Consider the following 14,758-nt stretch of genomic DNA (forward strand, 5'->3'; position numbering starts at 1 on the left):
TTGTTATCAAGCATTTTGGGAAAGTATGGCTACTATCACCTGGTATTGGTAAGTACTAAAAACAAAAAGCTCACATAGCCCGATACTCAACATTCAGTATTCCAGGGGTTGCACTCACTTACATTCTATGCACCCCTGGAATATGTCAAGACAAAATCAAAGGCTCTGTACGAGCATATGCGCCACAATGTGGCTCCAGGTTGGTACATGTAGACTACTTTGATCCTTTCATGTACATCAAAAAAGGTTCCCCCCCCCCCCCGAAACCAATCAAATAGCTAACCTTGTGCCTTCGATTTTGTGATGACATATTAAAGAAGTGCATAGAACACAAGAGATTGTAACTTGTACCCCTGGAAGCTTGCGGATGAGTACCAGTTCAGAACAAAAACTCTACTTACATTTTGTAAATCTTCTATAGAATGCCTTCTTGAATCTCGTATCATTGTCTTGCGCGGTTTTCTTGTATTCCTTGTATATATTGGTGTTTTGACCCAGTCTGGGTCATTTTCGTCGTCGTCTTTTGCCAAATCATCTTCGTTATCCTGCTCCCAGTCCAGGGCATGCTCCTCATAGGTGAGCAGTCTTCCAGTGGATTTGGTTTTTGGTTGCTGGGCCACAGATCGTTTTTTTTTCTGACAGAAGAAGAAAATGACATTGAAATAAATAGAGGAAAGTGGTGGTGGTCGGAGTTGCCCCCCCTTGAATGACTGACGAACTACACAGGGATAGGCTAGTGAAGACTGCAGCTGGAAAATTCTCCACAAGATCAGAGTATCTGGTACTTATTGCATTGGATTATTGTTTGGTAATTGGTGTCACAGATCGTGAGTTTAGGGCTAGGAAAAGATTATGTATAAATATTGATATGATGTTTTTTCAATGTAAACACACTGCCTAGATTCAAATTAAAGGCCCCACAGGAGCCACGCCCTTTGTTTATACGAAGTTGAGTTTACTTGGTCAAACCATGCTCCAGACCTAACCTTTTTTCGTCAACAAAACTTCACCGCTAGTGTTACTGTTAGGGTGACAGTAGTTATCATCATAAGCACAGAGGTGATGCAAAATGTAACATGTTATGATCAGGGGTTGTTGGTGGAATGACTGGGATGGTCTATCCAAGTAATCAAAACAGAATATTCCCTGGATTAGAAAAAAATGATTTTTTCCAATACTCTTTAACACAATTACTTTACCTTAATTTCTGGAGAAAAGAACGGAGAGGATTCTGGGTTTTCAATGTCCGGCATTAAAGCAAGAGCTTTGTTCTGGTAGGTAGCTTTTGTCAGTTGCTGCAAATAAAATGTATGTTATATATTAGAAATTTTGTCATACTTCACTTTAGTAGTTTAGTATTGAAAGTTTGATAAAAATATGTTCAGAAACACAATCTCATTTGAAGTATTGTTTTTTGACCAATATATGAAGTTTGATAAAAATTTGTGTAGAAATGAAGTTGCTAGGAAATATAAAATGTGAACATGGGTAGGAACTTTGTCATGAGGGGATAATAACTTGTCAGTGCCCTGAATCACCTTGTAAGAAACATAAAGATAATGATAAAATACAAACCTTTTTCAGATTGTCACATTCCTCTGTCTTCAACAACAGGTCCTCATGATATTTGCTCAACTTTTCTATTTCTTGTTGCTGGTTTAAAATATTAAAATATATTTTAATACATTTTCAAATAATAATGATCTCTAGCAGTAACGAAATAAATGTTGGCAAATTTTGACTTTGTTGACCAAAGAGTTTTAAAGCCTACAGTATAGATACCTTAGGATCTAATTCTAAACCCACTCTCTACCAGTCTCTAGATATAAAGCTTATTAACATGTACATTCTTTATACAGTAAAACCTTATTATACTGTCACCATTTGTCCAGAGGAATTTTGGAGTTATAAAGGGTTTGGCAATAAATTGAGGGATATGTAAAAACAACAAGAAAAGGGACGTTGAAATATGTTGGCGGTAAACAAGCGACAAATGAAATGAGGGGCTTTATATCAAGGTTTTACTGTAATTCATAAAATGAACATATCTTATTCAATTTTGAAGTCAATCTGATATTCAGATAAGAATTTATGTCGATTTATCAAAATTCACCTGAATTTGATGTTTTTCATCCAAGAAAGGGACAATTGCCTTTCAACCTGTTTCTGTCTTAAATCGTGATGAACACCTTTATGGCCTATCTATATGGCCGCATTTGTTTTATCGTAATCCAAACGGTTGAATCCGTTGTAACAGTGTTGTTTGTTCATGAAATAAGGTTGGACCTAGTAATCTGATGTTGCTTTCAGGCGAGCCTCAACAAGGCCTGCATAAACATTTGCAGATCCGCCAGGATTTTACCCAAAACTGTTACATTAAAAAAAACCAGGACAATTGTGTTTAGTGACTAAGTCGCAGGTGAGACAAAGATAACAGTTATCAGCTTTCTTACCTGGATTTGTAGTGTTTGTTGTGAATCGCCATCTCCAGCGGTGTTCTTCACACGCTGCAGTAGGTAAAGTACCTGAATAGTTATAAAAAAATTACAATGAGACAATCTGTTAAAAAATCATAATCACTAATCTGTTTGTAATCCAAAGAAGTTAACTGATCGATGCTCGATTGAATAATCAGTTTGTAATTATATGGGACTGAATACCCAAATAAAGGGAGAACACTACTGTTACATCAATAGACAGAGTGGTTCACTGTACATTAGGTTTTCATTATTTTATAATGAATGGAAATCATACCTAACATTGTATATATTTGACTTTTGATTTCAATAATGAACAAATTATATCGATTATGGAATTTGTAATCCATAATTGGAATCGGAAAGGGAAAACCGATCAATTTCTCTATTGTAATTGATCATCAGCCCATCAGTAACAACAATCAAAGTGACATCAGCAGGGTTTTCATTAAGAACAGGCAGCAGGCCAAAATGACTGGTTCAGTTCACGTTTTGACCTGTTCAAATCACCTTTTTCTTATATATCTCGCATGTAATTTTACAAAAGTTGGCTGGATACAAATTTCATTTGGTCTGTTTAATTAGAAGCTTAGAGGAAAGCCTGCATTAGTCATACGCTAACAGTTAAAACTCATCATCAAAGATTGGTTTGTTATTGGAAGTAGTAAAACTAATCGATGATCAATTGCATGATCGGTTCTGACCTTTTCCTCATTTTTCTTCTGAAGCTCCGTCATGGCGGCATCATGCTTTTTCTTGAGCGCTGTGACTGTCTTCTCTAGTGCCGTTATTTCCTCCTTCTTGTCGACGTGGTTGATCTGCGAGTCGCGGAGTTCACCTTGTGCTCGATTGACATCTACTCGAGATGTTACAGCCTGGAACGACACCTACTATTAATGGTGGGCTGGGGTCTTCAAATAGCATTATCAACAATAGGGCTACATTTTAATGAGAACCATAAGTTGTCTGTCGTTTCTTATTTCATATAAATCACAAGATCATTTTTGTACAGAATATATCATGTAGACCACTTTCCTTTGTTTCTACTCCCTTTTTATATTTTTAAAGATATTTTAAATCCTTTTTCTTATATTCAATATGAAAGGGAAATTCAGAAACGCCTGGTTTAAATTCTTCTCATTTTAAAGATTTTTGATTTTGGGATTGTTCTCTGTTAAAATGGGAACGAGAATATTTAAATCTCATTGGGAATGGGGATTACTTTCTCCTCAAGTATATCCACAGGAAATGTCTGTCAGTCCATGCATTGAAAATACTTGCCTGTTCCAGCAGCCACTTCATCCCACATTTAGCCTCAGTCATCGTGTGAAGGCTTTCCCATGTTGCTTTTCCTTTACAGTCTGAAACATAATGATAAAACAATGTTTGAGATACTGAGCTGCATGCATCTAAAGTGAAATTAAACCAACATGGAAGGTGCCACACCATGAAACATTTTTTAATATGAACAGGGTTATGTGACATATTATCCAAGTTAGAAATACAGACATCGGACAAAATCTACTTTGAAATACAGGTTACAATATATACAGGTGGAGTGGGGTGAAGCTAAAAGGCGTTTCCTTTGCAGCCTCCAACCACAAGGATTTATGTGTTTGTAAATGTATAAGCCACCTTCCTTAAGTTGGGAACAAATTATCATATGCTGTAAATATCCATGTGACTAAATCCACATTGCTTTCTGTAAGATTTTCTTAAATCTTGTTTGTTTACCCTTTCACCACTGTAGACCAAAATGGACTCATCCAGATCAATACATAGTAGAGTCTACTAAAGCTGCATAGGGGTGAAAGGGTTAGACACCACCTACTGAGTATTAAAGATATCTGATGAACAGAGCTTCAACATTGACTGTAGATGTTATGTCACTTAATCCTTTCACCACTGTGGACCATAATGGATTCAACCAGATCAATGCATGGTCGAGTTTACTAAAGTAACATAGGGGTGAAAGGATTAAAAAGCATCAACAATCAGAATTTACAGCTCAACAAATAACCAGGACTCACTTTGATCCGCATCAACTATTTTCTGCTGGAGGTCCGAGATTTGGGCATTCCTGTAATAAAACAGATTTCATTCAATGTTGATTAGATTATCCGATGCAAAATGTTTATACATGCACAACATTTGTGTGGTCATAGATCAAAACAGTGGTATATCCAAGATGGCGGACATTTGTGAACATGGTACTCGCAATTAAGCCCCCTCCCTACTTTTGGTCATTTTTTTCCTCACTAGGGGTGGGGGCCTATTTGCGGTCAAATACGGTATGTAAATCTGTTAAGTGTGTGAAGTGATTCACATACTGACATAGGCTTAATATCAAGGTACCCGAAAGCTGTTCCCGGGAAACAGAACATTCCTGTAGATTATTTCATTCAAAGTACATGGTAGTCTAGTGGTAGGACACCCGACTTATGACCGAATGGTTGCGGGTTCGAGTCAAGTCATAGAACGATGTTGTATCTTTGAACAAGATACTTTACTCCGCTTGTTCCAGTCTACTCAGCTGTAAATGAGTATGTGGTTGGGCAGTGCTAGAATTGTAGAATGCTAGCTGTGAGCGACGAAATGGCAGCACTGGCTGTAGGCTGTATGCTCCCAAGGGAGTTGAGAAAGATATTGGTTGGTTGCAATGACTCAATGACCATGGATAATATTTGTGAACCGCTTTGAGACAACCTAAGACATAAGAACTAGGTTGTGATAAAGCCATATATAAGAACCTCAAATTATTATTACAAACCTCAAATTGATTTCTTGTTCAACAACTTGAATTTGATTCTTTGTTGACTCCTCCTCAAAACTTCCCTCCACTCTGTAGCAGTCAGAGTTCTCCCAAGCAAATTTCTAGAAAAAAATATGTAAAATATAACCAATAAAGCTAGGGGTGCAACTTCTTACTGATGATAGACACAAAAAATCATCAGATTAAAAAAACAAACTTATATTAAGTCTGTCCAAAAGATTGTCATTGCAATGCTTAAGTAAAACCTTCCGATATTTCCATGTAAAAATCAATTGAATTTAAACGTGATAAAATATTCCAATTAACAATGCGTCCAGTCACTCAGTACAAACTGCATTGAGTATGTAAAACCTAAAGTGAACAAAGTAACCTCTGTCTTAACTGAACAGAGTATGGTAAAAAGTTCTTAACCAAACACCACTGCAACCAATCATTTCATTCGGAATAGGCATTTTTTTTATAACAAAAGTTGAAGTTTCATAGAATTGTATAAAAGTAGGATCAAATGGAAAGTCTCGTTTAAACAGGTTCCTGGACTACACAGGGTCTGGTTCACACAGGTTAAATTGTATATATATAGGAAAATGTTGATATTTTATTGAATACCTTTTTGGGTGGCTCCTCTCCTATCTTCACCTTAAGTTGACGGAGTTGTTCGGTCAGAGTTTTGCGGTCAGTGAGAAGGCTCTCCAGGTGGTACTTGGCCTCTCGGATGCTCACACGAATCTCAAACTCGTGACTCAGCCAGGTCTTTTCATGCAAAAAAAAAAAAAAAATCATATTATTGTCGTTAACTAGAAAAAGAACAATCTAAATTTTGTTTTATGTTTCTTATTCATTCACAGACACCTTTTACGATAAAACATTAAAACTACAAAACAAAAAACAATATCTGATGAAACAGAGTTTCATCTTTTCAAAAAATATAATTTTGCATTTTTGCATTTTTTGCCAGAAATCATGTTACTGTATCTTGCAACTACACTTTGTTCGGACATTGTGAGTCTGAACGTACCCGCACTCGGTTACCAATGGAGGATGCGTCAGATTGCTGTAACTTGGAGCTGCGCTCAGCTAGAACCTGTTTCTGTTTGGCTAGTGCTTCCTTCAGCCTTTTGTTGGCTGCTGCAGCCTGTAATAATAAAAACATCATAACCATTGATTGTCAAACATACAGAGTTACTAGCCATTATTAAATGCTTGATAATTTCTAAAGATCCAATTGGCCACATCCTGTAAAACCTTGCATCCAATGCAAACTGTCTCATTAAAAACCTTTGGATTTTTATTTTTATTTTGTATTAAAACTTTTTCTGTTTTTCTTTCTATAAAAGCATGTAATTAAACAGTTATGGACTTTTGTGCAGATAAATATGATGTGATATCGAACCTGAAAACGTGATATTGACCTTGGCTTCACCTCTGTTAATGTAACTTTTTCAGGTTCATATTACATGATATGCATCATTATAAAAGTCTATCATTATAAAAGTCTATCATTATATAATATTTACCAAAAACAGATAAGATAGGTTTGGCACTGCAGGCAGTGTCAGAGACCAACAGGCCAATATTTTAGATAAAAGGTAGCTGAATATTACCTCCTCCGACTTTCTTTTGAGAACACTGGACTGTTTTTGGTTTTCTCTTTGTAGCTTTGCAATCTCACATTGTCTTTTCCTGTCCTGTAAAATTGTAAAACAATTCAGTGAGTATAAAATATGAAATAAAAGTATTCTCATTTTAACACATCTTGGGAGATACTGAAGGGAAGTCTCATTCAGCTGAAAAGACAAAGCTCGAAAGCTGGTGTATATCTGTGAAGGACTTATTACACCGACAAACTCAATAGTCTCATTACATCCAGTGGATACCACATACCACAAGAACTCTAGGGAAGTGAATATGTCACCTGTCCCAGCTGGTGGCCATTTTAAATCTACAAATATAAACTAAAGAATATTTCTAAAAACCTTAGTTTACTGCTAATTCATCAGATTTAAGCTCAGTTTCCTATCCAGTGACCTTGAAGCTAATCAATACTCATATCCCCATATAATAGGGGTGTGTATCGCGAGTGATGCTGCGATACGTAACGTATCACGATACTTGGGTCGCGATGTGATACGTATCACGATATCTGGAAGATATATACAATGTGTATTTAGCAGTTATTTTAAACCTGTCTTCATACTTTTTATTTGATGCGAGTATAATAGATACAATATAAATAACATTTAATGTAAAAAAGTACTATGTAGACATCATTCAGATCTTGTATTACTTCACTTCTGACTTGAATATAATAAATGAAATATGCTGCCTGGAATGGAGTGAAAGTTTAGGATTTAGAGTGTTAATTTATTCCTCAAAACCATAATTGTCAACAACAGAAAACAGACGAAGATTTATTAAGTGATAGCTGTCATAATTGGTTTTGAACAGAAACTGTCACATTTCGAGTTTATTACCCAACATAGAAGTAAGCCAGACTTGTTTGATATATCCTTTTTAATGTTATAAAAGACGTGTAACGTGAGCTTTTGTCAAACTGGCACTGTAAAGATCGAAGAATTGACGAGTCATATGCATGTTCGTGGTATTTCCCGCATATTTAAGCTTTCTCCGACGTTCATCGCAATACAAAAACAATGTGTCCGTCTTGAATTCATTATCTTTGGATTTAGAAGATTTGAAAGTAAACCATTGCAAGATAGGAGACTTGAAATGTGCATATTTCTCGTCATCGTTTCGCGACCACCATTTTGGTTTGTTGAGTGCTAACACTTTCTTTCTTTGAAGAGTTCCAACAAGGAAGAGTACAAAATGAAAAGTATCGCAGGGATCACGATGGCCCATTTCATAAAAATAAACTGGAACTATAGTATGGGAGGATTGGTCGAGTGGTTAACTCTCCGGCCTGCCACGCAGGCAGCCAGGGTTCAATCCCAGAAGTCATTGTATGCACGGATATTCAGAAAAATGTGTTTTTCTCCTGCCCACATAACTCAAACAACCCAGGTGGAGTATAAAATGGTCTAGGGTGGATGTTGCTGTATCTGTGCTGTAGCATACAAGTTAAGTGGCACTATAAATGATGCCGTTGGAAGCACGGTCTCACTGCAAACAGAACACATTACATATCCAGCACACACGCAGGCATACACACATAGGGAGATATTAGCCAGGTGGCATAGGCCAAGTAGTTAGCGCCTGATAAGGCAGCTCATGCGAATTCTTCAAAATTGTATTGATTAATGTATATGCTTATTGTATTAATTGTATATATCTATGTACTGTAAAGCACTTTAGAGTGGCTTATGTTAGCTAGATAGCTAGGGCGCTATATCAAATGTTGTATATTATCATAGTCTGTTTCAAAAACATAAATATATATATAAAGACTATAGTTAAGGTCTTATAAACAAGGGAAGGATACACTACCTTCTGCATGAGCTGCAGGACCTCCTTGTCTTTCTTTTGTTTCCATTTACGGAATGTTTCTGATTCCTCCTTCATTAGTTTCATCAGTTTAACACGATGATGCTTCAAGTCCTGTACAAATAAACGTATAGAACGGTTTAAAGCTTCAAGTCCTAGTCAAATACATGTATGTAATGTTAATTGTACACACTCCTACACAATCAATTCTCATTATAGAACCGTTTTTCATGGCCTCTAGCCATCAAAATGCAGTAGTTAAATGGTGGAAGTTTCTTTAACATCTCTCACCAGAATCCTCAGAAATCTGCATTATTGAGAAACGTCATCCAAGGTTTTCAAAGCATAATATCTATTTAGCCATTTTGGTTATGACAACAGCATATTTATTTGAGTTCATTATCATTATCATCTGCCCATTGCCCAACTCCAATGAAGTATAACCTTGTCAAACTTTGGGACGATGAAAAATTGTATTACCACTTAAACACTGGCAGCTAGCCTACTATAACCCTGTTAAAATACATCAGAAGTGCCATGGAGCCATTTTTTTTCTCCAAAATACTTATTTTAGCAGTAAATCATATTTTAACAATTAGACTTACCTGGTACATCAGGATGTAACTCGACAATCGTAGCCCATGCTTGTAAATATTTTAGAGTGTCAATATCTATAGTAAGTTCACAGTAAAGAGGGTATTCAAATTTATATAAGTTTCTGATACTGAAGATGGGCCACAGTTTAGAATTCATACCTGTATTTTTGTAGTTTAGAAGTCATACCTGCATTTTTGTAGTTCAGAAGCCATATCTGTATTTTTGTAGTTTAGAAGTCATACCTGTACTGTTGTAGTTTAGAAGTCAAACCTGTATTTTTGTAGTTTAGAAGTCATACCTGTATTGTTGTAGTTTAGAAGTCATACCTGTATTTTTGTAGTTTGGAAGTCATACCTGTATTTTTTTAGTTTGGAAGTCATACCTGGTTTATTTTAGTTTGGAAGTCATACCTGTTTTTTTGTAGTTTGGAAGTCATACCTGTATTTCTATAGTTTAGAAAACGTACCAGTATTTCTGTATTTAATTTTGACACCTGCTTGTCTGAGGAATCTTTCATCTTCAACAGCCTTGTTTGCTCATTCATTTTCTTCCTCAGGTCAGTGATCTGCTGCTCAAGTTCTTTAAGTCGCTTCCTTCTCTGTTCAGCAACTCTAAAACAGCCAGGACATATATATATATTAAATGTATACCAGTTACTTTTGTTATATTGTAGTTCATGATTCAATTCTTGAAAGGAATTAATATTTTTGTATATCTATATATATATGAATATCAATCTTTATTCTGTATAGCGGTTATATTTTGCTATATTCGTGCTTTGACTAATATCTGCGAATTCTAAACACCAGTGAAAATATTGATCATGTTAACCACTTTTACGGACCTTATCACATCATGTTTAAAATACTTATAAACCAATGCTGTTATGCAAGCTTAAATGAACTCAAATCAGATTATCACTGGGCAACTGGACAGTCTGTGAATTTAAAACACTATACAGTCTTAAACCTGTTTCATAGCATTCAGTCAATAAAACCAAAGCAGAAATTGATTTTAACAAGTCATAAATCTTGAATGTCTTTCTAAATGTTCAGTTTAAAAAGTTCTTTATACTTTATATCATGGNCCCCCACGAAGTCAGTAAAATGATGACAAAGAATCTGTAGATAAAATAGCAATAGTAAACCTTTAAATAGCAACTGTGACATTGGAACCCTGTAATACATACACATCTATGGTGTAGTATGTATTCTCATACAGGATGGACAGGAGTAACACTATACCCCCTCCAAATTCTGATGGAAAGGCATAAAAGTAGACAATGTATAAGAGCCTGAAGAAAAGATCACCAATCTGGATGATCAACAAAATAAACAAGCTTAATATTGTATCTAAGTGATCTTCAATGTACTTACAGGGCTAGAAAATAAGGGTATGTAGCCCGATAGTCTGAGACCAGTGAAATCTCCAGCTGGACTAGTGGTTTTAAAACAGGTAGCCTGATTGACTAGTCAACATTTGGTATTACATGTACATGTACTTTGTTTTGATATTACTTTGTTGAATAATTTGGGTTGATAATAGTGGCATTTGCACATGGAGTAGTAAAATTGGAAACTACTAGTCCCATTGACTAGTAGTTTTGAAAAGGAATTTCTAGCCCTGATTTATTTGCATTAGATATTTTACCAAAGAATCAAAATAATGAACCTCTTATCAACACAAGCACCGTATGATCAAAGCAAAATCAAAAGAACTTACATGTACATATTTACATCAGAGTTGACTCTGGCAGAATCAAGTGAACTTACATATTTACATTAGAGTTGACTCAGGCAGAATCAAGTGAACTTACTTTTTTACATTAGAGTTGATTCTGGCAGAATCAAGTGAACTTACTTTTTTATTTTACATTGGAGTTAACTCTGGCAGAATCAAATGAACTTACTTATTTACATTAGAGTTGACTCAGGCAGAATCAAGTGAACTTACATATCTACATCATAGTTGACTCTGGCAGAATCAAGTGAACTTACTTTTTTACACTGGAGTTAACTCTGGCAGAATCAAGTGAACTTACTTTTTTACATTAGAGTTGACTCTGGCAGAATCAAGTGAACTTACTTTTTTACATTGGAGTTAACTCTGGCAGAATCAAATGAACTTACTTATTTACATTAGAGTTGACTCTGGCAGAATCAAGTGAATTTACTTATTTACATTAGAGTTGACTCTGGCAGAATCAAGTGAACTTACATATTTACATTAGAGTTGACTCTAGTAGTTCTATCGAGTGAACCTACTTATTTACATTAGAGTTGACTCTGACAGAATCAAGTTAACTTACATATTTACATTAGAGTTAATTCTGGTAGAATCAAGTGAACTTACTTATTTACATTGGAGTTAACGCGGGCAGAATCAAGTGCCGATTGCATATCATCCTTTTCTTTTTGTAGGACAGAAACTTCTATTTCCAAATCTTTTAAAGCACTCTGAAAAAGAAATATTTTCCATAAAGGGTAGAATTATTTAAATGTTATATTAAGCCAATTATAAATGATGAGTCTATTAACATATTGTATAAACATACAGGCAGTGATTTTATTGCCTCGTTTTACAGCCAAATATAGACTGCTTTCCCAAACATTTTTTTCTCTCTCTAATTTCCCAAAATGAAGGAAAATCAGAATTCTTCTCAATTTCAGTGTAACAATGCTACATTTTCTCAATTCATGTAGGAACAGGCAGATGTAAAATATAGGTAGAAAAAACAAGAGGCCCATGGGCCTAAACGGTCATTACACAAGTATGTATTTAACACTAGTGGCCGTAAATTTCCATTAGCACAATATTCATTTATAGAGTACTCCTAGGCTTTACATTAGTGGTAACATGTCCCTCTTTGTGGACAACCAAAAACCACCTTTTGGGTTGAAACTTTCTTAGTCTACATCACACAGACATGATTCACGCGAACATCAAAACAGAAGAAAGTTTTCTACCTCAAACTGCTTCTTCATGACATCCATATGTTCATCACTTCTGGTCATCTGCGAGGCTAAGTGCTCCTTTTTCTCTAATAGTTTATTGAGTTCAAGCAATTCACGATTCATGCGGGCCTGCCGCAGAGCGTACTCGTTAGACAAAGCCCTGCTCTGGGGCGTTCCTGGCGTAGATTCCTGTCCCTGCAACCCATCAATGTCAAAAATAAATTGTAATTGAACTTAAGGCTATATATGCTACATTACTCATTATACCTCTGAGTTGCTTTACTTATATCTCCTTCTTTCTTTCATAACCTAATAATTAAAAAAAAGATCTGAGTTAAGTCTTACTGATACATGCATTCATGGGTATCTTCTGTAGATGTAATGATTTTATAGACCTACATGAATATAGTTGTGAAGGTTGTGACATTATTTCCAAAAATATAATATTCAAGATTCTTTTTAGCATCCTCAAATATTTATAGCACATGTATTTTCAATGATTAAAGTACTGATGTTTAAAAGCAACCACCAAATACTGCAATATATCAACACTATGACATATTGTTTTACTCTACACCAGCAAGTAAATGTCTGGAACAATTCAGAACCTTATCAATATATTGTGATGTTTGTAAGTTTTATAACCAAATGAATTGCTTTTACCTAGGCAAGGGCTGGGACAATTCAGAACCTTAACAATATATAGAGTGTTACTTGATCATTACCTCCTCGTCCTCATCTTCCTCCTCCTCTGACACAGCATCTGTTTCTAGGTCCTTGTCTTCCTCAGACTGAAAAAACCCAATAACAATCACTGGTAAGAAATATATGCTATGAATAGACAGTGTGGTCGGGTGGCCCAGTAGATAACGCATTCAACTTTCACCAAGGTGGTCGGGGTAAATTTCCAAATCAGACGTGAAACGATATGGTGTCACCGCCCCGACCATGTGCATTTTTCTCCAGGTACTCTGGTTTCCTACCACATTAAGACCCCTGCATGCTAACATCCAGGCCAACAAGAGTGATTAATATAAGTTGAAATAACTTGTTTAATAATTAATATAAAATAGATAAAGTTTATGTTTATGTTATGAATAGACAAAGCTTTAAAAAAGTAATTATTGATAATAACCTGTCCGATCACAATATACCGTCTTTGTGTATTGCAGAGTTATCTTCTCTTGTGAGCAGGTATTGATTGTTACATCATTGGTTTGTGTGAGAAAATTACGGCGTTTTCTCAAAAATTGATGATGTAAATCTCACAAACAAATGACATAACAATCAATACCTGCTCACAAGAGCAGATAACTCTGCAATACGCAAAGACGGAATACCCGACTATAATATTAAATTATATCCTTTTTAAAGTACTAAATGATTATCAGGTATCATTTTACTCGAGAGCAGAGAATTAGGGTCAGAACCAAGGCTGATCCTATCCCACATGGATGTTCCACATGGGACACATAGGAAGAGGTAGATTTTTTTTTATGACAAGCAAGTTGATCTCGGCTTGCAAAGACGGGAATTTTAAGCTATGATGAAATACTGACCGAGTCTGCTTGCATCTTATCAGCAAGATTCTTCAGTTTATCAAGCTGTTCTTTGAGAACTGGATTGCTCTCGACATCAACGCTGGAGCTGAGGACTTCCAGATCCAGTCTTACAATAGATAAAGCAGAAACATGATCATGCACTTATTAATAAAAAGAAAATTTTCACTGCAGTTTTCACTTGTAGCGGAACTGGACTGGGTCGATCACAGGCAACCAGGTAGCTCGATTGGTTAGAGCGTCTGTGTAGTGTTCGGAGGGACACAGGTTCGAACATCAGTCTGGCCATGCATTTTTTATGCTCCTGTCACAAACTTTTGCTTATTTTGCCTTCTGTAATGGGGTTAATTTGTCATGACAGCACATAGTAGCACACATGCATTCTATACATAGTAATTACTTGTGATTAATAAAATAAACACAGCAGACCCCTGTTGTTTATAGGTTGGCTATCTTTCACCAGTGGTTAGCGAAATATTTAAATTGTTGTCAATAAGGAGCAAGGGCTTTCAAAGCAAAATAAATCCTCAAATCACATCGACTTTTCACAACAAATCTAGCAAGTGAAAAGATATAATGATCAGATGTTCTTAATTTTCTTTTATTCATATTTTTCAGTTTTCCCTAACCACTGGTTAACCACGCTTAGAGCAACCAGGGCCAGGTGTATATGGATTTTATCAGTGAAAGGCAAATATCTGACTGGATGAACGTTTCCTGTATAAAACACAGCAAGCCCACAGATAGAATGGCTTTTTCTTCCTTAATTCACATTCAAAACCAAATTCATACTGGCATAATTTTTACAATCTATCACCCATATATGTAAGTGCTACATGCCCTCGCCTTCAGTCTCCTATGTCATAATTTTTACAATCTATCACCCATATATGTAAGTGCTACATGCCCTCGCCTTCAGTCTCCTATGTCATAATTTTTACAATCTATCACCCATAT

The 14,758-nt window shown here is 35.7% G+C and overlaps 1 protein-coding gene across 2 annotated transcripts in view; it reads right to left on the minus strand.

Annotated features, from left to right (window-relative positions):
* The window catches only part of LOC110459216 (chromosome-associated kinesin KIF4A-like), a 74,008-nt gene that overhangs the window by 4,026 nt on the left and 55,224 nt on the right, over positions 1 to 14,758 (minus strand). For both annotated transcript variants that reach the window (XM_021511366.1, XM_021511365.1), the window contains exons 11-27: positions 13,802 to 13,910; positions 12,968 to 13,033; positions 12,255 to 12,437; positions 11,641 to 11,744; positions 9,755 to 9,899; positions 8,695 to 8,805; positions 6,852 to 6,935; positions 6,266 to 6,382; positions 5,857 to 6,000; positions 5,248 to 5,351; positions 4,508 to 4,557; positions 3,759 to 3,838; positions 3,182 to 3,352; positions 2,454 to 2,525; positions 1,576 to 1,653; positions 1,200 to 1,295; positions 402 to 635 (exon numbers count right to left, since the gene is read on the minus strand). In XM_021511366.1, the coding sequence (XP_021367041.1) occupies positions 402 to 635; positions 1,200 to 1,295; positions 1,576 to 1,653; positions 2,454 to 2,525; positions 3,182 to 3,352; positions 3,759 to 3,838; positions 4,508 to 4,557; positions 5,248 to 5,351; positions 5,857 to 6,000; positions 6,266 to 6,382; positions 6,852 to 6,935; positions 8,695 to 8,805; positions 9,755 to 9,899; positions 11,641 to 11,744; positions 12,255 to 12,437; positions 12,968 to 13,033; positions 13,802 to 13,910 (1,948 nt within the window). The remainder of the gene's footprint in view (positions 1 to 401; positions 636 to 1,199; positions 1,296 to 1,575; positions 1,654 to 2,453; positions 2,526 to 3,181; positions 3,353 to 3,758; positions 3,839 to 4,507; positions 4,558 to 5,247; positions 5,352 to 5,856; positions 6,001 to 6,265; positions 6,383 to 6,851; positions 6,936 to 8,694; positions 8,806 to 9,754; positions 9,900 to 11,640; positions 11,745 to 12,254; positions 12,438 to 12,967; positions 13,034 to 13,801; positions 13,911 to 14,758) is intronic.

This window comes from Mizuhopecten yessoensis, unplaced genomic scaffold (genome assembly GCF_002113885.1).
Source record: "Mizuhopecten yessoensis strain PY_sf001 unplaced genomic scaffold, ASM211388v2 scaffold9987, whole genome shotgun sequence".
NCBI classification, from domain to species: Eukaryota; Metazoa; Mollusca; class Bivalvia; order Pectinida; family Pectinidae; genus Mizuhopecten; species Mizuhopecten yessoensis.